This window comes from Balaenoptera ricei, chromosome 6 (genome assembly GCF_028023285.1).
Source record: "Balaenoptera ricei isolate mBalRic1 chromosome 6, mBalRic1.hap2, whole genome shotgun sequence".
NCBI lineage: Eukaryota > Metazoa > Chordata > Mammalia > Artiodactyla > Balaenopteridae > Balaenoptera > Balaenoptera ricei.
In genome coordinates, this window is record NC_082644.1 from 2,650,037 (window position 1) to 2,677,014 (window position 26,978).

At 46.9% G+C, this 26,978-nt stretch overlaps 2 protein-coding genes across 5 annotated transcripts in view; one reads left to right on the forward strand and one right to left on the reverse strand.

The window, feature by feature from the left end:
- SH3RF1 (SH3 domain containing ring finger 1) overlaps positions 1-26,978 on the reverse strand; it is a 162,782-nt gene that overhangs the window by 127,068 nt on the left and 8,736 nt on the right. The window lies entirely within an intron of this gene.
- Positions 20,533-21,726, forward strand: LOC132368143 (ubiquitin-conjugating enzyme E2 N-like). The gene has a single exon (XM_059926731.1). It carries the CDS (start codon positions 20,587-20,589, stop codon positions 21,043-21,045), a length of 459 nt encoding a protein of 152 aa, XP_059782714.1. The 5' UTR covers positions 20,533-20,586; the 3' UTR covers positions 21,046-21,726.

Genomic DNA, 26,978 nt, shown 5'->3' on the forward strand with positions numbered 1-26,978 from the left:
AAGGCTCCTGTAGGTATAATTCATTCTGCTACAGTCAGGTTGACCTATGGCTACACTTCCATTAAGTTAATTTTACTGTATCTCCAAAGAGTGAGTTTTTCCAGAAACTCTCAAGGTCTCCACTCAGTTAACCAAAGATATCTGAACTCTGTCTCAACTGTCACTGCTTTCCAATAAAAATAAAACATGACATTTTAATTCCAACCTCAGTTGTGGGAAAATGGACTCATCTTTACAATTCTCCTTTTTTTTATTAAGTGAAGAGACTTGCATAGAATAAATATGTGAATTTAATTAAGAATACTTTTGTCAAACTCAATTCAATTCTCAAATACTTCTGTTGGCCACTTTCTTTAAATAATGATCAGAGGAACAGTTTCTGAATCTTCTAAAGAGCAATTTTAATAATAATTTATTCTAAAATACATGACCTTTTTGTTCCTCAAATTGACTGTGTTCCTTGGAACACTTGGAAATATAAATGGGTATATCTCAAAAAACAACAACAACAAAACCCAAAAAAACAACAAAACCTCTTCTGTGGTCACATGTGTTTGGGAAAGGATGTATACATTATCCTCTTTTAGAGGGTCACCAACGCATATTAACTGTTTAAAATTTACAAGTCCCAAAGCACTGAAAGCTCTAAGTGTTCAACCTCACTGTTCTCAGAAAGTTTTCCCAACGCCCCTGTGAGCCTCCGGAGAATGAGAACATCTGCACAGGGCATCACTCACTGAGCACAGAGGGCGGTCTCCTAGCAAGTGGGAACAAAACCAGCCCCAGCTTAGCCCACGAGAGTTTATGGGATCTATTTGCAAATATCAAATGTACAATCAATGCCATATTGCAGCTAGGATTAAGATTTACTTGCAACAACACAACTGTGAAAGTGTACTGTAGCCTCTAATGGTATTTATATGCATGGGTCATTTAGAAGAAACAATGTTTAACTCAATATGACTTTAAATGATCCCTGTCTAAACAAACCATACCATGTCTATAAATAGTCAAAATGTATCTTACTCAAAATGCTGGTCCTCAAATACAGCCATGGATGTTTCATCCACTATATGTAAGCAACAGATTGGTAAAAGGCATTCCAAAGGTTTTTTTTCTTCATCCACGGAGTTAATCAAAAAGAATATTCAATTCAAATAAGCTGAGGTTAGTTTTGAAGGGATGGGGAATTGCTTTTAAGTGGTTCTCACCCTGTTTTTCAATAAAAGTCTAGAAACATTTCAATCTAAACTAAAAATCTCACCTTTAATCTTAAACTATTAGCTATTCAAATATTAGTGACTCTCCCTTTTTTAAAAATTCTATAAATGAGATCTACTTCTTTAAATTTATAGTTATTAAGTAGAAACAATACACTAAGCTCAACAGGTTAAAAAACACTGTCTCTGGTCAATGAGCGACCTGCTCTGAGAGTTGCTAAGATACAGCATATAAAGACCACAAGGTCGTGGCCCGGGCAGGATCCCAGTTCTGCACACGAGCTGCGTGCCCTGGGCTGCTCACCTTCCGGCATCCACGTTTCTTCATGAACAAACGGGAGAGACAAGGGCCCTGGGTTAACATATGCAGATGCTGAGAACAGCGCCAGCACACGAGCATTCCGCAAACGTGTCCTGTTATTACATTACTGCTGATTTCACGACACTCTGGCTGATCATGTCTGTTGCCCCAAATTTGTTTGTTATTCACAAACACAAAGGAAAATACATCTCTCCCCCACTCCAGATCCTAAATTGTGAATATTAGCTTTTCCCCAAAGCCGTGACAGGATACTTCTCCTCCGAGGACCCATAAGCACCAACTCCCACTTCTGTGGCCATCAGAGTCCTGAACAATTGATGCCTTTTTCTACTTCTGCCTGGACCATCTCTCTTCAATTACTGATTCCTTCAACTATATTCACCAAATACCCAATACCTCTCGGGCACTGTTTGACACGAGAAATATAAAGATATATAAGTATCAGGTCCTGTCTTTAAAAACCTATTAGTCTGGCTTCCCTGGTGGCGCAGTGGTTGAGAATCCGCCTGCCAATGCAGGGGACGCGGGTTCGAGCCCTGCTCTGGGAAGATCCCACATGCCGCGGAGCAACTAGGCCCGTGAGCCACAACTACTGAGCCTGCGCGTCTGGAGCCTGTGCTCCGCAACAAGAGAGGCCGCGATAGTGAGAGGCCCGCGCACCGCGATGAAGAGTGGCCCCTGCTCGCCGCAACTAGAGAAAGCCCTCGCACAGAAACGAGGACCCAACGCAGCCAAAAATAAATATAAAAATAAATAAATAAATAAATAAAAAGAAAACTAATTATTAAAAAAAAAAAACCTATTAGCCTAGAAGGAGAAAAAACGAAAAAAAATTTTTTCAACAGTTTTAAAAATTCTAGAATGGAAATATATCCAAAACATAGGACACACTATTGGCAAAAAGGCAGGCCTGGCCACCTGGCTAAGGGGAGGGGCCCGAGGCCGGAGAGCCAGCCAGGTGGACAAGGGGAGGGAGGCAGCTGAGCATCTGTTCCAGGCGTCGGCCGGCTGGGGAGGGCACGAGTGAGGGCCAGCGAGGGGACAGGGAGAGCGGACGGCAGCCCTGCGGCCCGCGGGCGGGGCCGACACTGAGAGGCTCTGTGCTCCACCCAGCAGAGGGCCTGAGAGATTCAAGCAGAGGCCTCAGTGCTCACGTTCGCGCTTGGAAAAGATCACTCAACTGCAGCAACGGGGACAGTAAAATAAAGCAAGTAGGAAACATGGCGGACCAAGTCACAGAGCATCACGGTTTTCACAGGCCCCGAGAGCGGTAGACCAACTGGGCCTCCTCACGCCCTTCCACGTGGGACACTGAGCCTCAGCTAGGTCACGGCCTCGCCCCAGGGCACACGACAATGCTGGAACCACGGCGGAGACCGCCGTGAATCCAGGTCTCCTCCTGCCACGGGCCCCTCCTCTGCACCCCTCGAAGGTCAGATCAAAGGCCACCTTTGGTCACATCACGTCCCTGGCGTGGCCAGGGCAAATGAACCGACCTGGGATCAGATGCCTTCTGACTGAAACAGCAGGGTACACACATCACAGCTATACCAAATGAAGCTGATTTGGTACACCTGGGAAAACTGCTTGAGCCCTGAAAGCTGGCTGCTACAAGAGATTTTTACCCTTCTCCGGTGATGTGCTCAAACCCCCAAATAAGATTCATGCCCATCAAATACTTAATGCAGGACTTCACCTCTTCCATCCCTGTTAAGTACCATCTGCTCACCCGTCCTATGCTCTGAGATAGCCCTCGCCTGCCATGCTGATCCTAAGGAACACCCGAACTGAGAAGCACCCCTGCTTGCTGCTGCTGTGGTTCTTCCATTCTCACCTCACTCTGCCAAACCCGTCCATTTAGCCCACCTAAACACCCCTGGAAAAGCAGCGTCCTCACCCAAACCACTCCGGAACTGGGCCTCCATGGGGCACGCTTCCAGGGTTTTAGGTCCCTCCTGGTCAGGTGGAGGGGTTTGGGGAGGGGGCTGCTGCTGGCGTCTGGTGGGTAGGTTTCAGGGATGCCGCTAAATAAGTACCCTACGACGCACAGAACAGACCCACCCAAAAGGAACCAAAATGCCAACGGTTCGCAGTTGAGCAGCCCCGATCGAGAACGATCCCAGGCCAAGCAGCACAAGCTTCAAGCTCTCACAGGGCGCAAACTACACACAACTCTTCCAATACAGCACCACGGCAGTTAGAGAGCGTGGGTTTGGGTGGAGAACCTTCACTGCATCTCAACAGAGACGTCCCGATCACTGCCTTCATCGAGGATGAATCAGCGCACTTCTGGCAGCAGACTTCTCACTGACCAGCCCCGCCACGCCCAGGGCACAGCCTTGCTAGGACGAGCACCCAACGCGTCTAGAGACAGACTCCTACTATCTCCAGTAGGGGGTTACAACGGCCTTGACTGCACGGGATCCCACCTGACCCGGAGGGCTCTTGCTATGAAAGCCATCCACGTGTACAGATTTCTACCTCTCGGTCAGGTTTCTCATCCTTGGCACGGCTGGCATTTTAGGCTGAATAATCCTCTAGGGCGGGGTCTGTCCTGTGCACTGAAGGATGTTTAGCAGCATTTCTGGCCTCTACCCACTAGATGCCAGCCCCACGTCCCCCATCCAGGTCAACACAGGTCCAGACACTGCCGGACGTCACTGGGGGTCGAGACCACTCCACTGATGACCCCTGCTCCAGAGCTTACACACCAGACTTCTCACTTAGGTTTACACATCTGCATTTTCATTCACTCATTTGCTGGATATAAATGTATTTAATAACTAAATCAACAGGTTCTTTTACATTGATATTCTTGAAATAGGATACCACCTGTAACCCTACCGTGGGAAACACGACTCAGAGCAACACTTCCCTGATTCTTGGTGAACACAGATGGCAATTTATGAACACTGTTGGCACCAAGCATCAGGACAACCTGGCTTCCATGACAACAGAGCGATACCTTGACAGGCCAACCTGGTCGTCTGTCTGTTTTGCGTAGAGTTAAGTTTCTAGAGACGTCATTTACTCTGTGGCATGACGAAATTCACAGTAAAAGGTAGTAGCTGCCATTTGCTCAATATTTACTATGAATTCCACACTTGTTATTCTAATAGCAATACCCACTCTGTTTTAAATGATACAGTACCTCTATGTGACAGGTGCTACTGCTACTCCCATTTTAACGGAGGCAACTGAAGCACAGAGTGGTCAAGTAACTCACCCAAGGTCACACAGGAAATCCACACAGAGCTGGCATTTCAATCCAGAATCCACCCTCCCGCCCATCCTGCTCCTCCACCTCTCGTGTAAAAGCATGCCATATTCATAACTACAAATCATATAATAATGAGCATACTGCAGGGGGATTTTACTTAATCTCTTTCAAAGACACGCCCTCTGCACCATAAGCGACAAAACCCATCGTGGACAGCACGCGCGTTAGGCCACCTGCCATGCACTCCCCACGGCTGTGGTCGCTGCGCTGCGGCAGCGGCTGGGTCCCCCACCAGGCTAGTCCCGAGGCTGCTCACAGACCCCACTGCTCCCTGCAGAATGCACCTCCCGCCGCCTTCAAACTGGGTCAGGGCCCGGCAAGGGTGTGCACAATGGAATGTGAGCAGGAGGGAAACGTGTCACTTCCGGGGGGTGGCGGGAGACGCTTTGGAAGCCAGAGCCCGCTGGCCAGCCCCCTCCTGGAAGCAGAGCTGAGACGGACCCTCCATGGCGCCGGGGCTCCGAGGACCGCACACGGGACACGCGGCACGAGTGAGCACTGAGTGTGGGTCCTGGGGGCCCCTCGGACTGCAGGGCCGCCTGTCCGCAGCCACAGCTTAACCCACCCTCAGTGACACACGCGCTCACCAGCTGAGGGACCTTCACCTGGTCCCTCAGCTCTCCGTGTCTATTTCCTCATCCCTGAAACCGAGATGGTAACAGCGACCACCTCCCGGTGCTGCAGTGAGAACCACCCAGGCTCACAGGCGTGAAGACCCAGAACCCGCCCGGTGCGGTCGGCACCCGCCGTCCACCCTAACCCCTCCCGCACGCCGGCCGCCTCGCCGCCAGGGTCGAGGGGCTTCACACCACAAGGAAGGGCTGGGCAGATACACATACTGCTCCTGACTATTCTAAGAAGGAAACGATAAATACGCAGACTCAGACACTAACAAATAACTCACTGACCGTACGGAGGTTTCTCAAAAAACTAAAAAGAGAACTGCCCCACGACCCAGCAATTCCACTCCTGGGCATAGATCAGAAAAAAATGAAAACACTAATTAGAAAAGATACATGCATGCCCATGTTCACAGCAGCACTATCTACAGTTGCCAAGATGTGGAAGCAACCTAACTGTCTATCAACAGAGGAACGGATAAAGAAGATGTGGTCCATATATACACAATGGAATATTACTCAGCCATAAAAAAGACAGAAATAATGCCACTTGCAGCAACATGGACGGGCCTGGAGGGCATTACAGTAAGTGAAATAAGTCAGACGGAGAAAGACAAATACTGTATGGTTTCACTTATATGTGGAATCTAAAAAATACAACTAGTGAATAAAGCAAAAAGAAGCAGACTCAGAGATACTGAGAACAAACTAGTGGTTACCACTGGGGAGAGGTAAGGGGGAGGGGCAGTACAGGGGTAGGGGATTAAGAGGTACAAACTATTATGTATAAAATAAGCTACAAGGATATATTGTACAACATGAGGAACATATTCAATATTTTTAAAACTATAAATGGAGTATGACTTTTAAAAATTGTAACTATATTGTATACCTACCTGTAACTTACATAATGCTGTACATCAACTATACTTCAATTTTTTTTAAAAAGTAAATAAATAAACAACTCATAAAAAAGAAAAAAAAAAACCTGAATAATAACACCCATGATCTCCTGTGGTACAAAGTGATGGAAAAAGAAAGTGGAAGAGAGACGACTGCCTTTAACCAGCCCAACTGTTGCTCCTGCCTCACCCTCTGCCAATAACACGCACGTAAACAAACACAAATACACACACATCCCCTTCTCAATGAGCAGACAATCTGCCAGCCAGCTAGAGATTCAACAGGAGCCCAAAGTGCGGTGCCAGCTGGCTGTGTGACACGCACAGTAATGAATGTCTCCTGAGGTCGAGGGGGCGGGGACAGAATCGGCAGGCAGAGGAGGAGTGACGGGACGGGGAACCAGCCGGGGAGGTTCCTTGACACGCCGGCAAGGCGACGGGGCGGGGAGAGGATCGTGCTTAGCATCACGGAACCTTCTGAGGAGCAGAATCGTCCCAAGGCCACTCCCACCAGGTGCTTTTTATTTACTTGGGAGAAAAGTAAAACTGATTTCGAGAGCGGAAATCATCGTCCATGCCCACAGGAGGTCGCCCCCATCAACGACCAGCTTGTTGCAAACGCAAGGTTCTGAAGTCTTTACGAGACGTAATTCTGGTGAAGAAAACAGAGGGAGACTTTCTTAAACGTAGAGAGAAGAACCACGTTTACATACTGAAAAGTATCTTACGCTACTGAAAAATAACCGAGTCAGGGGGCTGGTGTGATAAAATGTGTATGTGGAGCTTTACGTGTTTTTAACATTTTTCTTGGAGTATAGTTGATTTACAATGTTGTGTTAGTTTCAGGTGTACAGCAAAGTGATTCAGTTACACATATGCATATATCCGCCCTTTTTTAGATTCTTTTCTCACATAGGCCATTGCAGAGTACTGAGTAGAGTTCCCTGTGCTGTACAGTAGGCCCTTATTAGTCATCTATTTTATATATAGTGGTGTGTATATGTCAGTCCCAATCTCCCACCGTATTCCCCACCCCCCCTGCACATATCGTTTAAGTGCAGATCTGGATGACAAGGCCCTGAACGTGGCTGGTGGGAGGTCCATCAGCTGAGTCACGGGCAGAGCCATGAAATCTGGGGAGCTTGCTGGCGGCGAGTTACAGAGGGTGCTGGACAAATCAAGGGGAGTACCCTGCGGCCGGCCAGAGGAAGAAGGCAGTGAGGACAAAGGTCAGATGCAGGCTTCGCCCCGTGAGGAATCAGTGCTGAGACCGCAAAGGGTGGGAACCCCGCAGCCTCACCCAGGGGACAGCAAGACCCGTGCACGGTCCGGCTGTGGAGCTCTGGGAGAGCCCGGAGAAAGTGCAGGGGCCCTCTCTCCAGAAAAAAATACATTTTCATGTACACCCAGAATTTTAAATTTTGGTGGCTAGTCCGTTAAAACGAAAAGTCTGTTCTGACCACAGACATCTACAGACCAAGCCTGACTTTGGCCAGTCCCTAAACACGAGACCATACCAGAGACACCTGGCTCACCTCAGTAATGCTTTGATGATCTTTTTCCTACTTACTTCCCTCCTCAAGTGGAATCTTTGCCTTTTCAAGCCATATGTGGGTCGCTCTTTCGGCCACGACTGCACCAGTAAGGAAGGTTAACCAATCGACCTGCTTTGTACAAAGGGATGTTTTTGTCGAGGTCACACATCTCTGTTAAACCATGAGGGGTATCCTGCAGGCCAGGTGTGCAAGCGACGTGCAGACAGAAGCTGACGCCCAAGGGGCAGGGCGTAGGGGGAAAACGGGAGGTTAGCAGGGTGAGCTCGGAGCCACACACGTTGTTCAGAACACAAAACAAACAACTGCCAGGAGCAGCCCTGGGGCCAGTCAACAGGCAAACATGCATTTCCACTAAACAGCCATTCACAGACTTCTCCGAAGAAATGAAAAGGCGTCGTCTAAGGTTTAAAACTTTCAACCGTTCCAGCGTTAGCAACGTCTGCCTCGTTACCAAACACTTCTACCTCAATGAAATAAGTACAATCTTTTAAAATACTCGGGAGAACTGCAATCAATTAACTGCAAATCATAATATAACACGAGACCCATCAGTGAAAAACTTTTCTTTAAAAATTAATGAAGGGACTTCCCTGGCGGTCCAGTGGTTAAGACTTCGCCTTCCAATGCATGGGGTGTGGGTTCGATCCCTGGTCGGGGAGCTAAGATCCCACACGCCTTGCGGCCAAAAAACCAAAACGTAAAACAGAAGCAATAGTGTAACAAATTCAATAAAGACTTTAAAAATGGTCCCCATCAAAAAAAAAATTTTTTTTTTTCAATTTTAAAAAATAAAAATAATGAAGTCTGACAGTCAGCATCACAGAGCACAGACCCTCCAAGTGGACACTGGGACACCTACTCCCAGAATCTTAAGATGGTCAAATTTCTGAAAGTCAATTAATACTTCTCAACATGCTTTACAGTGAACTCAGTTTCACTTAATCATTTAAGGAAGTGGTTTCAGAGACTGTCTCCAGCTTGGGATGCCAACCCGCGCTACTCCTTTCCTGCCTATGCTGCCGGCGCACCGCGCTCGCTCGGTGAACGGTCCAGGCCTAACTGACCATGGCCCGAGCCTCCTTCTCACCGCAGGGAGGCCTCAGAAGGGAGTGGAGCCTTTTTGAAATGTTTACTACTAGGGGCTAAAAAATTTAAAGCTAGGCCAACGGCTCAAGTCTATGTGAAACGGACCTAAGTTTAAACCTTCCAATTAATATAGGAAATGCAGGCTGGATACACTTAGAAGGGGCTTAAATAGACTTCCTTCAACAAACACACCCTTCGGCACAGGCGGTGAACTTCAGCCCCACTTCTACGTAGGATCGTTTGGCCTTATCTTGTAGGGGTGCTGTTTGTGCTTTAAATTACCATCCCCTGCAGTAAGGGCCTCAGAGGTGAGGAAGGGTCGGAACGCACCTGAGCAAGGAGATGTGCTTTGGTGCAGGCCTGCCTCCCACATGGGCACCTGAGCTCCACGCACAGACACGGAGAAAGCCAGCAGGCCCCAGGCTGGGATCCAAGATCAGCGGCTCCAGAAATGCACCCAAACCGAAAGGAGAACATGGCTACCCTTCTAAAAGCCGGGGCCGAGACCCCACTGGAGTGTCATTCGGGCACCCGGACCGGGGACCTGAGGCCAGCCTCCCTCCACAGGCCCTCGGCGCCCTGCAAAGCCAACCCGGTTGTCTGCCCTTATGGCCGGTCCCTAAATTCACGACCGGGTAGTTAAAACAGCAGAAGGCGTAGCATCAAAAAATGTTTTAAAAAAATATAAGATGACATTTCACTTCAATCATATTTCCAATGAAATCTGAAAATTTTACATGTAAACAATAATACTTATAGGCTCCAAATATTATAAATAGGCTCCTTTGGTGGGAAAGGAGGGACGTGATTCTTAATCAAATATTTTTCTAGTTGAAGGAATTCCCTGGCAGTCTAGTGGTTAAGACTCTGCACTTCCACTGCAAGAGGCACAGGTTCGATCCCTAGCCAGGGAACTAAGATCCCACAAGCCATGCAGTGTGGCCAAAAATATATATATATTCGTATATTCTTTTTCTAGTTGAATTAGAAGACTTTTTTTTAAACAGAGGAGTAAAAATTATAATGATAAGTGACTCTGCCACTCTCCCCAAAGGGGAAATACTCTGCTGAAGCCATTTCGATCATTAATCTACCTGTGATTTAATCCCAAACATACAACTGCTTTTCTATGAAAACTTTTCTCCCCACACAGACACCTCGCTTGTGCAGTGACCCAAGTTCTAGCATCCGCATAATCATTTCTATCAAGCAATGTTTTTAGGATGCAATACCACTTCCAAAATTTTCCAAAGTTAAGAGAGATTTGAAAACATTCAATCCCTGTGTCTTAATAGCTAAGATCTGCGTTTACATCTTGGAAGTGTTTTCCTCAAACATTAGCACAAGAACTTGTTCAAAATACAGATTCCCGAGGGCCGGCCCCAGGAAACCGAAACCAGTGGGTCTTGGGGGAGGAGGGGGGGGGCACTAGGAATCTGCATTTTTAATAAGCACCCTGGTGTTTCTGATGCAGGTGGTCTCGAAAAATAGCACCGCGGGGAAGACAATTCATTTCCATTAGAGCTGTCTGTCCAGGCTTCAAGTCTGTGATTTTTTTTTTTCATTTGACACTTCTTAAACACTTGGATGAGTGTTTTTCAAGGAAAATCAGTGAAATGTCATTTTCACTGCAACTACAGCACAACACCAGAAGGCAAGGCACAGCAGACAGACTGAGGTATGCAGGAAAGCTCACCTCCTCTAAGGAATCATTTAAAATTACAACTGCATGCGATCTTGATCGTTCCAGGCTAGGTCTCTCATTTTCACCTTTAAACAATATTTTCAGCACTCCCCTGACTATTAATTTTGTTATCTCCATTCTCCAGTTACCTCATTCCGCTACAAAGTGAGAGGATGCCTGACATTTAAATCAGTCTCGGCAGCCTCTGCCCTGGGTTTTCAGGAAGTCTTGCTTTCAGGTACCACGCTTTCCTATTTGAACTTTTTAGAATCAGATTTTATTTCTGATCTTTGATGTCATTATTTTCCACAAGATGACTGAGAACCTACTGGAAATCTCCACCCAGCCACAAATGTAATTTGTCGCACCGACTACGGTCAACTCGTATTTTCAAATCACAAATTCAGATTTTCACTCAAATAACTGCAGACAAGGAGAGCTTACCCTGGCGTTACCAGAGTTGGTATGTGCAGTCTGTCTCCAGGGCAACAGGGTAGTAAACGAGGTTGTGAACCGCACTCCTGCTCGTTTGTGATCTAGCAACAGGCTTCTACACGCTCCCATCATGCTCTGGCCATCCCTTTGTCTGATCTCGAAATTACACGGAGTGACTTTTTGGTGGCTGTCCTACTATTTTGTTTTAAGACACTCTATTTCAAATTTTCTTGCTGTTTCCACGCACGTTACCTTTTTTTTTCTAATTTTCACTCTCAAGTCATTACATGCAGCTGCTCTACACAAACTGGACAGGGGCCTCACCACCATTCTCAACGTTTTCCATGTGAATTGAGGACTGTAAGTATTCAGTGGCTTAATTAGAAATCTGCAAACCCCTCCACACAATGGCCTAGTGCTGATTCAGTAAGAACTTCCTGCTGCTTTTGTAAAAGCTCTTCCCAGTTTTTTTTTTAAAGCCACTACACAGCCGATCTCTTTCTACCCAATTCTGCAGTTTCACAATACATCTTCTTTTTTGTGAATTCAAGAATTCACTATGCTCCCAATGCCAGAATGTCAATCAATCTAAATTCTCTCAGACCACAAGTTAATAATTTAAATTCATCTAACTATAATCAGAATGACTTGAAGGGGAAAGAAAAACAACACCAAAATGCATATGGGAATATTTAAGACAATATTTAAGATAGAATATGGGAAGGCTGTCTCATAAAATCATACAGAGGACAAAATAATGATTTTTTTTTTGAGTTGCACATATTTAACCAAGACACAATGGCAACCCCAGTGATAAGCTTTTCTAAACTTAACCCGTGGTTTTCAGTTCCATTTTTATAACCTGTTAACTCCTTTAATGTCTTTAAATTGTACTATTATTTAACAGTTTATTAATAGGAAACAGAAAGGATAGTAAATAAGGCTCTGCATGAAAAAGGTACTGATATTATAACAAAGCAAAAACGTGAGTTACCCAGTGTTTATTAAAGGTTACGCGAAACGCGGGATACACATATACAGAGATGACTACGCACACGTGTATACACGTACACAGAGATGATACAACACACAGAGGTGAACACGCTACAGCAAACACACCCGTATTCTGTGAGCAGATACGCCAGCATAATGATAGCACAACTAGCATCGAACATCCGTTTAAAAGAATACATTTATCTTTTGCTTTACTACAAACCAAATTCCTAGACTGGTCTAGATTTTAAAGGAATGTGCTTATGCTTACCATATTAAGAAGAGTGGCTTTGTTTCAAAGATTAAAGGAAGAATAAACTTCTCGAACAACAGCACTTTGACAGAGTAACCTCCAAGAAGGAAGGAGAATGTAACTGTCACCTCTGAATGGATCCACTCAGAGTTAAGGCCTGTGTCTGTGGATGAACCGTGAACAGAGAGGCCCTAATGCTCGCGCACAAGCCTCACTGCCCGATGATCTACATATTCAAATGTCCGTGTTAAATATCTCCATCTAAATTTGTCTATCGCTCACCTACATCCACTGCATTCTGACAGCCACAGATGAAGCAAGCTTGTCTTCTTACACCAGGATTAGCAAAAACAGTCAGAAAACAAAGGTCCAACTGGCCTAACACCATCAGCCATCTACCCTCAAGATCCCATTTTTGCAGGAGGAAATCTACATGGAGAAAACCACACAATCCAGCCGTAACTAGAGCAATGAGAGTCAAGCCCCAGTTTCTGCTGCAAATAACACAGTCAGAAATTACAGCAAATGCAGCTGAAAGAAAAAGCAAAATCGCTGTGGTAGGTCGGTAATAAAGACTGTAGTCTTGTAACGGCAGGATATCCTGTAAAACGAACGTGTAATTTATAAATCATTTTTAATGCTACCAGAAACCAAAGGAAGGGCAATAGGGGACGATTTACAGAAGACCACCTTCGATACGTCTTCCCATAAAACCGAATCTACGGAAGAGAAAAGCGCTCCGGTTAGATTTTAATGAAAAGGCAGGGAAAACATCTCTGGTTCATTCTCCTGTGCAAACACCAACTGCTTACGTCGAAAAGAAAAACAGTTTTGTCAGGGGTGTCACATCCGTTGTAGCTGCACTAGTTGAAGACCTGGCGGGTATAAGAGGACTTCACAAGCCAGGTGGCCCCTCCTCCGGCCCCTCCCCCTGGCCTGCAGCTCTCTTTCATGCTAAGGGTAAGTTGTCAGGCAAGGTGCTACTTATTCAAGTTCTACTCTGAAACTCAAATCATTTCATTGTGTGCAGAACGGGACTCAGCTATAGTTCACTCCAAATTGGAGCATGAGAAAAATATTTCAGAGAGAGCTCAGCCTTCCAAAAATAAGATTTGGTTGGTGGGGGGAGGTAGTAGCTAGGGAACAAAAATGGTCCCCAGCACGTCTCAGTCCTGCCACCTAAGTGTGCTGGGCAGGTGTTGTCGCGGAGCTGGGGGGTCTGTGACCCTGCCCTTCTGCAGCCTGTCACTCTGTTCTGCTCTACAGACTCTGACGAGGTCATGCTTAATGGCCAAAAAATCCACCACATGCCTAAAGGAGAAAGTAGAAAAAGATAGGCAGGCCTGCGGGTGTGACGTCTGTTGAGGCATGCAACTGTTATTTTAAACATAATTAGACTAATTGCCTCACCATCTCCACCGATGCAACTGCACACGCAATTAATTAGAACTGATTTTAAAAGCCCTGTTTGGAATCCTTTGTTCCCCACTTCCTACAGATCAAATTATCAAGGAACAAATTCAATTTTTCAACTTTTATTTTAAGAGAGGCACACACGTGCATTAACTGGGTCTGATCCACTAATGCAAGTCATTTAACCAGCAATTACTCTACTCTGAAACTAAAAGCCAACTCAAATTTTGAATACTATTATAAAATAATTCCCTGGGAAGTATGACCATCTTGCAAGACTGCTGGTGAAAAACATGAATAATCTCATAGCTCTCCATCTAGAAAGGAAGGTGAAAGAAGACAAAGTTCTGGGACCTCCCTGGTGGCGCAGTGGTTAAGAGTCCACCTGCCAATGCAGGGAACACGGGTTCAAGCCCTGGTCCAGGAAGATCCCACATGCCGCGGAGCAACTAAGCCCGTGCGCCACAACTACTGAGCCTGCACTCTAGAGCTTGCGAACCACAACTACTGAGCCCACATGCCACAACTACTGAGCCCGCGCGCCTAGAGCCCGTGCTCTGCAACAAGAGAAGCCACCGCAATGAGAAGCCCACGCACCACAACGAAGAGTAGCCCCCACTCGCCGCAACTAGAGAAAGCCCACGCACAGCAACGAAGACCCAACGCAGCCAAAAACAGTAAATTAAATAAACTAGTTTAAAACAAAAAGACAAGTTCCATTTCACAGGAAAATTAAAGTATCAAGAAAACCGCCGCTTAAAGAAAGTATCAAGAAAGCCGCCTCTTACCACGTGCTTTATTCTCCACAGGTTTTTCTACCCCCAGCCAAACGTAGTTCATTTTTAAAAAGACATTAAGGAAAACACAACAAAGTAGTGAATATAACAAAAAAGAAGCAGACTCACAGACACAGAGGACAAACCAGCGGTTACCAGTGGGAGCAGGGAAGGGCTATGTAGGGGGAGGGGAGGTACAAACTACTGGGTGTAAGACGGGCTCAAGGATGTATGTACAACACGGGGAACAGAGCCAATACTCCGTGATTACTGTAAATGGAAAGTAACCTGTAAAAATCGTACATTTGTTTTAATCTAAAAAGAAAAAAAGGCCTCCACGGGCTATTTAACAGAGTCGGGTGCGATGGGCTGATTGGCAAAATTGGGAAAAGGTGATGACTGAGGACAAAGGCTGAGATACTGGAGTTGGAGACAGGCGGGGAGGGGCAGAGGGGCAGGAAGATGACACAAGAGGTCGGTCGCAAGACGGAAAAGAGAAAAAGCAAGCTTGACGGCTGCAGGAAGGAGAGGCGGTGGGACCAGCTGGGGGTTCCTCCCGAATCGGCGTCTGCGAAGGGACTGAACCACGGGAGGGCAGCGCCCACAGCCGCGCCGGAGGTTCGGCCGCCCGCCCGGCCGCAGTGACCAGCAGTGACCAGCCCCGCAACGGCAGGCCTGAAGGTGGCAGCGGTCACAGCTCACGTGATCTGCGCTGACGTCTAAGCTCCCGAGGCGGCCGCACTCCGACCAAGGACGGCGATCCGCGCGGGGCACAGCACGGGCTGTCACTGCAGAGGGGCTTCCGCCCACGGGATCGGAGGCCGCGGAGGCGCACGCCCTTGCTGCAGGCTCCGCAGCCGAGCACGGGAGCAGGAACGGGACCAGCCACGCAGTCCTGCGGCCAGCGCTCCCAGCAGGGGCCGTGGCCCCCCGGAGGGGACACCAAGGGTGCCCCCAGCGCGACCTGCTGCCGCCTCACAGCGACCCTGGAGAAGCGCCCGGAACCGCCAACAGGCAGCAGCGGGGACCCTCGAAACCTACGTGGAGACGGACCGTGTGCCGACACGTGGGAAAGCACAGGATTCCCCGGGAGCGAGAAGCACAAAGACCCGCTCCCCTGCTGGGAGCACCCGGGCAGCGGCGGGAAAAATCGATTTCCAGCAGGCGGCGACCTCCCGGGCGGGGAGCCGAGGAAGGGGTCTGGCGTGGTCCCTGGTGACACACAAGGGACCACGGGGGATGCCCCGGTGAGTCCTGCGTGTAACGAACCACAGCCGCGACCAGATTCGGAGCAGGAAAGTGGCTCCTGACAGGAACCGACAGCAACCAACCCCCCACTCAGCTGGGGTATTTTGGAGAGGAAAATACAGGCTATCTTAGAACGAATCTGCATCCCCACTGCATCACAGGAGGGCTATGCCGGAGTCACGACACAGCCGAGATGACTAGGCGTTTCCACCCACTCCTTAAGCAGCTGTAGGTACAGAAAACAATGTCCCTCCTCCTCCCAAGAGTATGTGAGGCACAGGATTTGCAGAAATAAGTGAAAAAGACCACGTTCCTCTCTGCGCTCTCATGATTCTGGGAGCTTCACCAGAAGGAGTACTGAAGCGCTCTGTCAGTGATACAGGGCGTGGGTTCATTTCCAAAAGCTGAAAGCAGAGGCGCCGCTCTAGTCTGAAGTCACGTTGCTCACCTCTTGGGTTGAACAAAAGGGCTCACGGCAAGATTATTTTTTAAACCGTTCCACATTTATCCTCATAAAACCGAACAATACAAAATGAATGGCCAAATAAGCAAACATGACACTTTAATGTACTCATCTATAAAAGTTCTCAGTTCCAACTTAAAACATCTGAATGATTCACGATCATTTTCCCATTTGCCACATTTTTTCAGCATGACGTTTGCAGAGTAGTGGAGACCAACATACTTCAAGTAAAACTCATTCACCAATTTCTTGATTTAACAAATTCTTTACCGAGGGCCTATTACGTGCCAGGCAGCGTTCTAGCTGCCGGGGATAGAGACAGAAATAAAATGAATCAAAGTCCTGGCCCTCACAGAGCTTACTGTCTATTTAAGGGAAAGAACAAACAAGTAAGTAATCCATGATTTTAAATGGACCTAAGTGCCACAAAGAAAAATTAAGCAGGGCAAGGCCAGCACAGTGACAGGAGGAGGGCGAGGGGCTTTTGGGGATACGGTGGTCAGAGAGGACCTTCTGAGGAAGACAGCAAACTGGAGGAAGGGAGCAGGCCACGTTGAGATGCAGGTGAAGGCAGCCCTGCCCTCCAGGGAAGGTAAACAGCAGGTGACAAGGCCCCAGGCCTCGGTGATTTAATAAACGGCAAGAAAGCTTGTGTGGCTGGAGCGAAACACGGAAGCGGCAGACAAGGTGGAGGGAAGGGCGGGGCTCAGGTACGCGGCTTCTGGCTTCCGTGTAACCATCCTGCAGTTCTGAACAACAGGCGTCACGTCACGCTGACGGAAACACCAGGGACCCCGGGGGACACGGCGGGGCAGGAGGACTAGTTAGGAGGCGATTTCAACAGTTAGAGCTTAATCTGACGCTCTAAACGCTTTCACCCTCAGATCTTGCAGGGGGTGGGGACCCACTTCTTAAACTCACCTCTTTCTAAAGAAACGAGACATGGAGACGTATTAGCACACATGCCTCAGCGACTTTATCAGTCTGAGAAACTGACAACTACTGTTTCAAATAATCTCAGTGGAGCAGCCTTAAAATCAAGCACAAAACACGACGACCATCCTCCCCTCCTTCACTGTAATTACGTGAAAGTCAAGTAGGAGTGAATAGCTCTTTTGTCCTTAAACAGGCTATTTGAAAAACAGAAGCACACTGTCTTTTATTGTCCATTCATGGTTCACGTAGCCCCTGGGGTTGGCTTTCGTCCTTCGAAAGCCTTTAATGGACAGGTACACGTAATCTGCGAACTGAGAGAGCTGAAGGCGTGGGGAGGGCCCACGGCTCCCCTGTGTGCGTGAAAGGAAAGGGGTATCAGGTACGCAGGGTGACCTCACCTGTGAGGTATGCGCCAGGGACTCAGAACAAAGGTGGCTTCCTTCCTTCATAAGGAAACACCATCTGTCCAGAAAACTGCTTCATTGCTCTTGAATGATTTAGGGCTGCACAGTCTACCAGAAACAGCTCCAGTCTTTAACCTCTGTTTATTTTATGAACAAAACTGTGTGTTACATCACTCTTTGTTCAAACCTTAAAGAAAAGCCCGGCATATTCATTAATCAAAACTATACATTATTGTTCAGGTCACCTTGGATCACGTGTGTTTGTGCCAGGTAAGTATATTTATCAGTCAGAGACTGTAACGGACACACTGTACATCTCCAGGGTCAGGACTCTGGTTTCCTGTCCGTGTGAAATGTGGAAGGAAGGTACTTAAGCTGATGTTTTAGGTTGTACTTAGTATATAAAAGGAAGGCCTGCATTTTCACATTTTAGGGCATGTTGAGTTTTCCAGCGTATGAAGTGTTATTATCACTGCTCCCTTTTTCAGATAGGGATATCGATGCAAAACAAGTTCTTTGAGCACAGAACGCATTCAGTCATGGCTCGCCTAGATGCAACCAACAGAACACCAAGTTGCTGAAGTATTACTTCACTCTTTCAAGATCACAAAACATCTTGCTACATATTTTTCCTCCAAGGTCAGGTAGTCAAGAATTTACTCTCTTGAATCCCACACACGTTACTGCATAGGATCAGCTCTTAAAGTGATATCAGACCGTTTAAAATTGATTTTGCTGTCGAACTACGATTGCTACTATTTTCACCCTGAAGTTACTGATAGATGGCTGTGATCTAACTTCTCCCAGCTTTGCAGGTTGCCCTATCAGGACATAGCTGCCAATAACTGGCAATGCTGTATACTTGTCAGATAACACTCCATGGACTAGAAAAATTGATACTAAGTATCAAACTGAAAATCAATCTTGGCCTCCATCTGCCTTTAGTTCACCTATTCTACTCTTTGGTTTAAGTTACCAATGTGTCTGGTAACTTCCAAGAAATGGTGACCTTTCAATCCAGTAACAGAGAAAAAAATGTGTACTGAACGAGCAAAACACAGCCTGTTTTCATACCTTCTGAAACTCCAACATTTATACGTAAGGCATGTTGAATAGGTCCCACCCTGGCCAGCACCCCCCAGTTACAGAAGGGATGGGTGGACCACACCGCAGCAGGGCCGCAGCTAAACAGAGATAAGACACCAGCCAGCTCTTAACGCCAGGACTCCCTGCCCAGACCCTGACCTGATGCCACTACTGGAAGGAGAAAAAAGCCGCCAGCAGGGGGGTGAGAAATTTACATACCAGGTTAATGTGAAAAATAACCTTGCCTCTCAGTCCAGGAAGTAAAGAAAGCTAAGCTCACAGAGAAGAAACTTAAAATAAACCTAGCAACACATGCGACTTTGCATAATAAACATGGACGTAGCATCAAGCTCCTCTGACAGAAAGCTCTCCACGTACAGCACGCCGAGAATGCGCGGTGCGAAGCATTTCTAAGGTTACCAAGCCTATCTGATGGGCTGGCTGTCCCTCAAGATGGACCCCTCTCTTAACTATAATGAAATGTTGGGTCGATGTAGCGCTACTTATTTGTGAGTATCACACAGCTCAGTCTCCTGACAGAGGCGATAGCAACTCAAGGTACTTCCACGCATTATAGTTAAATATCTGACACATGAACAATCACAGGGACTCATCCTTGCAGGTATTTGAACCAGAGCTGGCTTAGGATTCGAGAACTGGAAAGTGTCCCTTGGGGCTACTTTATTCTTCTAACTGCCCCCTTTCTTTCCCCTTTCTGCTTCATTTTCAGGAATTTTAATTTAATTTTGACCGTGCATGATGCCTGTCGTGGGATTTAAGGTGTGGAGGTGCCATTCATTGCTACCCACATCACCACCTGTGCTTCCTGCCATCCGCAGGATTGCCGGCCACAGGAATTACTCAGTATCTCGATCACCTGCACCAAAACCGAGGCCTTGATTACAGGTAACATTTTCACTCCAAAAGCAGACTTGCAAGCAGAGCAATCAGAAGGTGTCTGGTACTTCAGCATGTGCTGTTAGGAAGCTGGACAGCCAGTTGTAACTCAATGAAGTTAGAACACTCCCTCACACCATGCGCAAAAATAAACTCAAAATGGCTTAAAGATTTAAATAGAAGACAAGATACCATGAAACTCCTAGAAGAGAACATAGGCAAAACATTCTCTGACATAAATCATACCAATGTTTTCCTAGGTCAGCCTCCAAAGGCAATAGAAATAAAAGCAAAAATAAACAAATGGGGCCTCACCAAATTTATAAGCTTTTGCACAGCAAAGGAAACCATAGCAAAAGAAAAAGACAACTCTATGGACTGGGAGAAAATATTTGCAAATGATGCGACCCACAAGGGCTGAATTTCCAAAATATACAAACAGCTTATACAATTCAATAAGAAAAAAAACAAACAAACAATCCAATCGAAAAATGGGCAGAAGACCTAAATAGACATTTCTCCAAAGAAGACATACAGATGGCCAAAAGGCACATGAAAAGATGCTCAACATCGATAATTATTGGAGAAATACAAATCAAAACTACAGTGAGGTATCACCTCACACCAGTCAATCACCGTCATCAAAAAGTCTACAAATAACAAATGCTGGAGAGGGTGTGGAGAAAAGGGAACCCTCCTACACTGTTGGTGGGAATGTAAATTGGTGCAGCCACTATGGAGAACGGTATGGAGGTTCCTCAAGAAACTAAAAATAGAGTTGCCATATGACCCAGCCATCCCACTCTTGGGTATATACCCAGACAAAACTATAATTCTAAAAGATACACGTACCCCTATGTTGACAGCAGCACTATTTACAATAGCCAAGACATGGAAGCAACCTAAGTGTCCATTGACAGATGAATGGATAAAGAAGATGTGGACTCCCACTCGTGCGTGAGGCGAGCGGAGCCGGAGACGAGACCAGAGGCCGAACTCGGGATCTGACAAGATGGCCGGGCTGCCCCGCAGCATTATCAAGGACACCCAGCGTTTGCTGGCAGAGCCAGTTCCCGGCATTAAAGCAGAACCAGATGAGAGCAACGCCCGTTATTTTCATGTGGTCATTGCTGGCCCTCAGGCTTCCCCCTTTGAGGGAGGGACTTTTAAACTTGAACTCTTCCTTCCAGAAGAATACCCAATGGCAGCCCCTAAAGTACGTTTCATGACCAAAATTTATCATCCTAATGTAGACAAGTTGGGAAGAATATGTTTAGATATTTTGAAAGATAAGTGGTCCCCAGCACTGCAGATCCGCACAGTTCTGCTATCGATCCAGGCTTTGTTAAGTGCTCCCAATCCAGATGATCCATTAGCAAATGACGTAGCGGAGCAGTGGAAGACCAATGAAGCCCAAGCCATAGAAACAGCTAGAGCATGGACTAGGCTATATGCCATGAATAATATTTAAATCGATCCGATCATCAAGTGTGCATCACTTCTCCTGTTCTGCCAAGACTTCTTCCTTTTTTGTTTGCATTTAATGGACACAGTCTTAGAAACATTACAGAATAAAAGCCCAGACATCTTCAGTCCTTTGGTGATTAAATGCACATTAGCAAATCTATGTCTTGTCCTGATTCACTGTTGTAAAGCATGAGCAGAGGCTAGAAGTGTCATCTGGATTGTTGCGAAACGTTTAAAAGCAGTGGCCCTTCTCTGCTTTTATTCATTTCCCCATCATGGTTTGAGTATAAAGCACTGTGAATGAAGGTAGTTGTCAGGGTTAGCTGCAGGGGTGTGGGTGTTTTTCTTTATTATTATTTTTTTTTTGGTGGTGGGGGGAAGGTAGTTTTATTTTAATTTTATGGGCTCCTTTCCCCCTTTTTATGGTGATCTAATTGCATTGGTTAAAAGCAGCTAACCAGTTCTTTAGAATATGCTCTCTAGCCAAGTCTAACTTTATTTAGACACTGTAGATGGACAAGCTTGATTGTTTGAACCAAAATGGGAACATTAAACAAACATCACAGCCCTCACTAATAACATTGTGACTTTGCTGTCAAGTGTAGAATCCTCCCTTCAAGAAAAAGCTTGTGACCATTTTGTATGGCTTGTCTGGAAACTTCTGTAAATCTTATGTTTTAGTAAAATATTTTTTGTTATTCTAAAAAAAAAAAAAAAAAAAGAAGATGTGGTCCATATATACAGTGGAATATTACTCAGCCATAAAAAAGAATGAAATAATGCCATTTGCAGCAACATGGATGGACCTAGAGATTATCATACTAATCAAAGTCAGAAAAAGACAAATACCATATGATATCACTTATATGTGGAATCTAAAACATGACACAAATGAACCTATCTACAAAACAGAAACAGACTCACAGACATAGAGAACAGACTTGTGGTTGCCAAGGGATGGACTGGGAGTTTGGGGTTAGCAGATGCAAACTAGTATATATAGGATGGATAAACAAGGTCCTCTTGTTGAGCACAGGGAACTACATCCAATATCCATCCACATATGACAATTCTCTATTACAGAAACAGCATTTGGGATGGACAGGTTTCAGTTCCCACGGATGGTTACTGACTCTACCGTGAGGATTACAGAAACAAGAGGTGGTTTAATTAGGAAGGTACTCAAAACTAACGGCTCAGGGCTTCCCTAGTGGCGCAGTGGTTGAGAATCTGCCTGCCAATGCAGGGGACACCGGTTCGAGCCCTGGTCTGGGAAGATCCCACGTGCCGCGGAGCAACTGGGCCCGTGAGCCACAACTACTGAGCCTGCGCGTCTGGAGCCTGTGCTCTGCAACAAGAGAGGCCGCGACAGTGAGAGGCCCGCGCACCGCGATGAAGAGTGGCCCCCGCTTGCCGCAACTGGAGAAAGCCTTCGCACAGAAACGAAGACCCAACACAGCCATAAATTAATAAATAAATAAATAAATAAATAAATAAATAACCCCCCCCCCAAAAAGTAATCTGTGACTATGGTACTAATAAAAAACAAGAGGGAAGAGATATGGGAACATATGTATATGTATAACTGATTCACTTTGTTATGGGGCAGAAGCTAGCACACCATTGTAAAGCAATTGTTCTTCAATAAAGATATTTTAAAAAAAAAACAAACAAAACAAAACAAAACAAAAAAAACTAAGGGCTCAAATAAGAGACAGGAGAAAACCATACTCTCAGAAAGAGAAGATCTGAGGGCCCAGGCGAAGCATGAATCAGCAATGCAGGGAGTTATTTTTACAGATACACATTGCATTGCACTCAGGAGGGTCACGTGACAGCCCTTCCCCAGCGCGAGGCTCTGTTCTACCCAGAACTTCTTGACCAGGCTCAGGGCTCCTCTGGACCGGAACCCAAGCACAGGGAGGAGCTGGCGGGCGTCCAAAGGACAGCGACTAAAGTGGTCAAAACATTAGGAAATAGTAGGTCCTAAGAAGACGTGTAAAGGAAGTGCAGTATTTCGGCCAGATAAGGGCTGGTTAGGGCCGGCACAGGGAGCACTTCTTTCCCGTTAGGGACGGGACCAGAGGAATGGGATTAAACTGCAAGGCCGGGGATTTGTATTTGATACAAAAAAAAAAAACAACAAGAACTTCCTGGCTGGGAAGACTGTGAGGCTCTGGAGCAAGTTGCCAACAAGGTTTGAAATGTCCTTTTCTGGAGACTTTAAAATACAGTAGGTGATCATCTTCATAAAATGTTCACTCAGTGTCCTTTCTTACCCTACAAAGGCAGGAAGTGAATATTTTAACTATAAATAGAAGCTCCATTTAAAAAAAACAAACATCCAGACTTATTAAAAGTGGAAGCACTGCAAGCTTCTTCACTGTTGCTGCATTTTCAAAATTCACCAGAAAGTTATCAGCTACTGGTGGCGCAGTGGTTGGGAATCTGCCTGCTAATGCAGGGGACACGGGTTCGAGCCCTGGTCTGGGAAGATCCCACATGCCACGGAGCAACTAGGCCTGTGAGCCACAACTACTGAGCCTGCGCGTCTGGAGCCTGTGCTCCACAACAAGAGAGGCCGCGACAGTGAGAGGCCCGCACACCGCGATGAAGAGTGGCCCCCGCTTGCCACAACTAGAGAAAGCCCTCGCCCAGAAACGAAGACCCAACAGAGCCAAAAATAAATAATAAATAAATAATAAATATATTTAAAAAAAAAAAAAAAGAAAGTTATCAGCTACATAAATGTACTTACTTAGCCAGAGATGGGTCTAGTCACATAAAAAGGTGATCAGCTGCTCTAGGTAGGAGACATAAAAAGAACCAAAACATGGATAAACTAACCAGAGTGTCTATCTAAAAACATGATGGGCGTGCTCTGGAAGGAGGGGCGGGCAAGGGTGAAAGGGGTAAACAAAAATCGGCCGCAAGATAAAACACACACACATTCTACATCCAGCATCCATTAAAGGACCCTTGTGAGGGCATTGTAATCCTTCCTAATACCAATTTTTAAAACTTAGAACCAAACTACAAAGCACACCTAGTCTTTCTTACAGAAGTCTTAGGAATCTAAGACTTTTCAAAACTATACCAAAGAACAAAGTCAGAAGATAAGTATTTTAAATTATTTCAGCTATTATTTTCCCCACATCATCAAAAAGAGAGATAGGGAGGGAGGGAGGGAGGAAGAGGAAACAGTCACGGCTGGCCAGCACATAAGGAATTCCACGGCCGCTGGGGCCACAGGAGCAGGAGGAGGAGAGACCTGAGGGCGCCAGCTCCTTTCACAGCCCAGGCCCAGGGTCACACCCAGCCAGTGGCAGAACCTGGACGAAACCAGATTTGGCATCATTTGCAGTCACTAACTCATGAACAGCTTGTGAACCTAAAGTTTAAGCTGCCTGTTTAAAACAGAGCAAAATGCCCGATGACGTGTACATTACAAATGTCGGTTGACTAAATCACCAGACTCCACCAGCCCGCATGCACGCGCGTGCACACGAACACAGGGTTGACCGCACCACGTAACTGACACAGGGCACTCCAAGCTCTCACTTCTGGAAAGAGGATTGGCAGCTGAGCGTCGTCAGGCCCCGGGCACTGGAGGGCGGACCCTCACGGCCCCACGAATGACGCCGGGCTAAGGGAGGTGCCGAGCCACGCAGGTAGCAAGGGGCAGAGGGGGCTCTGCCTGGTGCCAAACCCCCTGCCTGTTCTGCCCCACGGCCTGCTCTCCTGCGCTCAGAAAGGAGCGTTCGTGCAGAGGAAGACTCAGCTCCCGAGTCCCCCCGACCCGTCTGAAGGAGCCTGTTTTCTGGGACATCTCCCCGCCCCGTATGAAGCCCCCGCTGCCCCAGACAGTCCCCGATGCCTCCCGTGGACTCTGCAAACTACCAACAGCATCCCTCCCCACTCCCACCCCACGTGACCCTGTGTGCAGGATCCAGTCCACAGCGTCTGCCCTCCTCCGCCCGGGCCTGTGCGACCCCAGAGGAGCTCAGCTACTTCCCACCCGCATTCAGCATAAATACGCCGCCCACCAGCTGCCGGTCAGAGTGGGACGGCACGGCGGTGAGATGGGCTCAGGCCCCTCCAAAGGGCAGCACCCCTGGACGTGGGGACATTCCGTCCCCAGCTGTGGGGGGCTTCAGGCAGGGGGATGACACTGCGGGCGGAACAGAGGGAGGTCGTTCCGCCCAGGAGGCCCAGCGAGCAAACCAGCCCCAAGTCGGGCTCCTGGCTGCCCCCCGCCTTCCTGCTGAACGCCTGGCCCACCCTACCGTCCGTCTGAAGGTCCCTGTGGCAGGCAGGGCCTCCAGGGGACACCAAGGAGATGCCGGTGTCCCGGGGTGACTCTGAGGCCCATTTCACATCACCGCACCCAGACGATACCCAGACGCCAGCCTCAGTCTGTCCTAAATGCTTCACTGCCGGAGCTGGCCTTGGCTTGGGCAATCAATCGTGCCAAAATTTTCAGGGCCGCACAGGAACTCAGATACAGAAACCCCTCGTTTTAGAGAAGAGGAAACGCCTGCCTATGGAACAGAAATCACTGGCTGCAAGTCACCAGGCCAGGACTAACACCAGGGCCCCATCACTTCACCACCGCGCAAGCGGTCCTCAAGCACACTTCCTACATTCTCGCACCTCGTTCGGCGAGACCAGAGCGTGTGGTGCCACAGCTGGGCTTTCTTGGGCTTTGTAAACATTTCACACCGTCACCTGATGATGACCTTCAGCTAATGCTTCGGTTTCAACAAAATCACTACCTTTGTATGACAAGAGTTTGGGGTTTCCGTATCTTCTAATATTTTGGACTTGTCATAAAAATAAGTAGAAAAATGAAAATGCTAATAGTATTATGTACTATGAAATACGAAATACGGAACGAAAGTAATTAGACTGACCAAAAGTGGCAAACATATTTAGCATGAAAGACTTAAGCACTTCAGTTGTGCTCAGCTGCGGGGGAGAAAAGGTTAAAAACGTATGAAATGACGGAAATAATACATCAAAGAGTGTGTTTAAAAGACAAACTCAACCATGGGAGAAAAAAACTGAGACATCTGTTAACTAAATGTCACTTCGAATGAGCCGAGCAAATAAAAATTTAAGGTCTGAGGTTTCATTTATTACATACATTGTTTATGTGTTTAACGTGTTAAAGAACTTTGAAAGTTCTTTAAAGATATCTGTTTAAAAACCAAGCAGTTATACAATGAAGGGTGTTAGAAGATTTTTAGCTCTACAGGAATTTAATCCCCTCGTAAGAAATCTAATGTTCACCCTTCCATCCTTGGTGTCCAAACACCCTTCCAGGAACCTTACACCGATGCCAGGGCTGCTGGTGCCCACACTGAGGTTCTGCTCCGTCGCTGCTGGATTATTTGTGGGGACGGCGGGGGGTCCTTCCCATGAATTACACCCAGGGATGGGGCCCCTACAGCAAACCCGCATTTCATCCTGGGCAGTTCTCACTACATTTTAAAATAAGGAAAATTCACCCCTGTTCATTCATTGCTGAATTATAAACAGTGAACATACAGTGTTTCGAAAGGATTTCTGTCCTTGCAAAAAACACTTGGAGGAATTTTTACTTCCTTAGGCTAAGAGAAGAAAGTTCAAACTTGACAGGCCTTGCCTTTCTGCACTATGTTTACTGCAACGTAATTCACTTGCACAGCCTGCTTACTGCTGCCTTCTTCCACGTTCCACAAGACAAATCATCTACTACTTAACTGCTACCGCCAACCACGTGGACCGGCACCTCCATCCCCTTCCCCACTACCTGGAGGAGCCCACTCACGGGCCGTCCTTGAAGCAGCTGTGTCTGCAGCTGCACGTCTGCCAGCCTTCAAGAGGCCGGCACTCCATCCTCCGGACGGGGCACGGGCTCGGCCAAGGGCGAGCACGGCGGGGCCGCGCACAGGG

Excerpts from the sequence above, each read along its gene's own strand:
- LOC132368143 (XM_059926731.1), top strand. The coding sequence starts at position 20,587 with ATGGCCGGGCTGCCCCGCAGCATTATCAAGGACACCCAGCGTTTGCTG.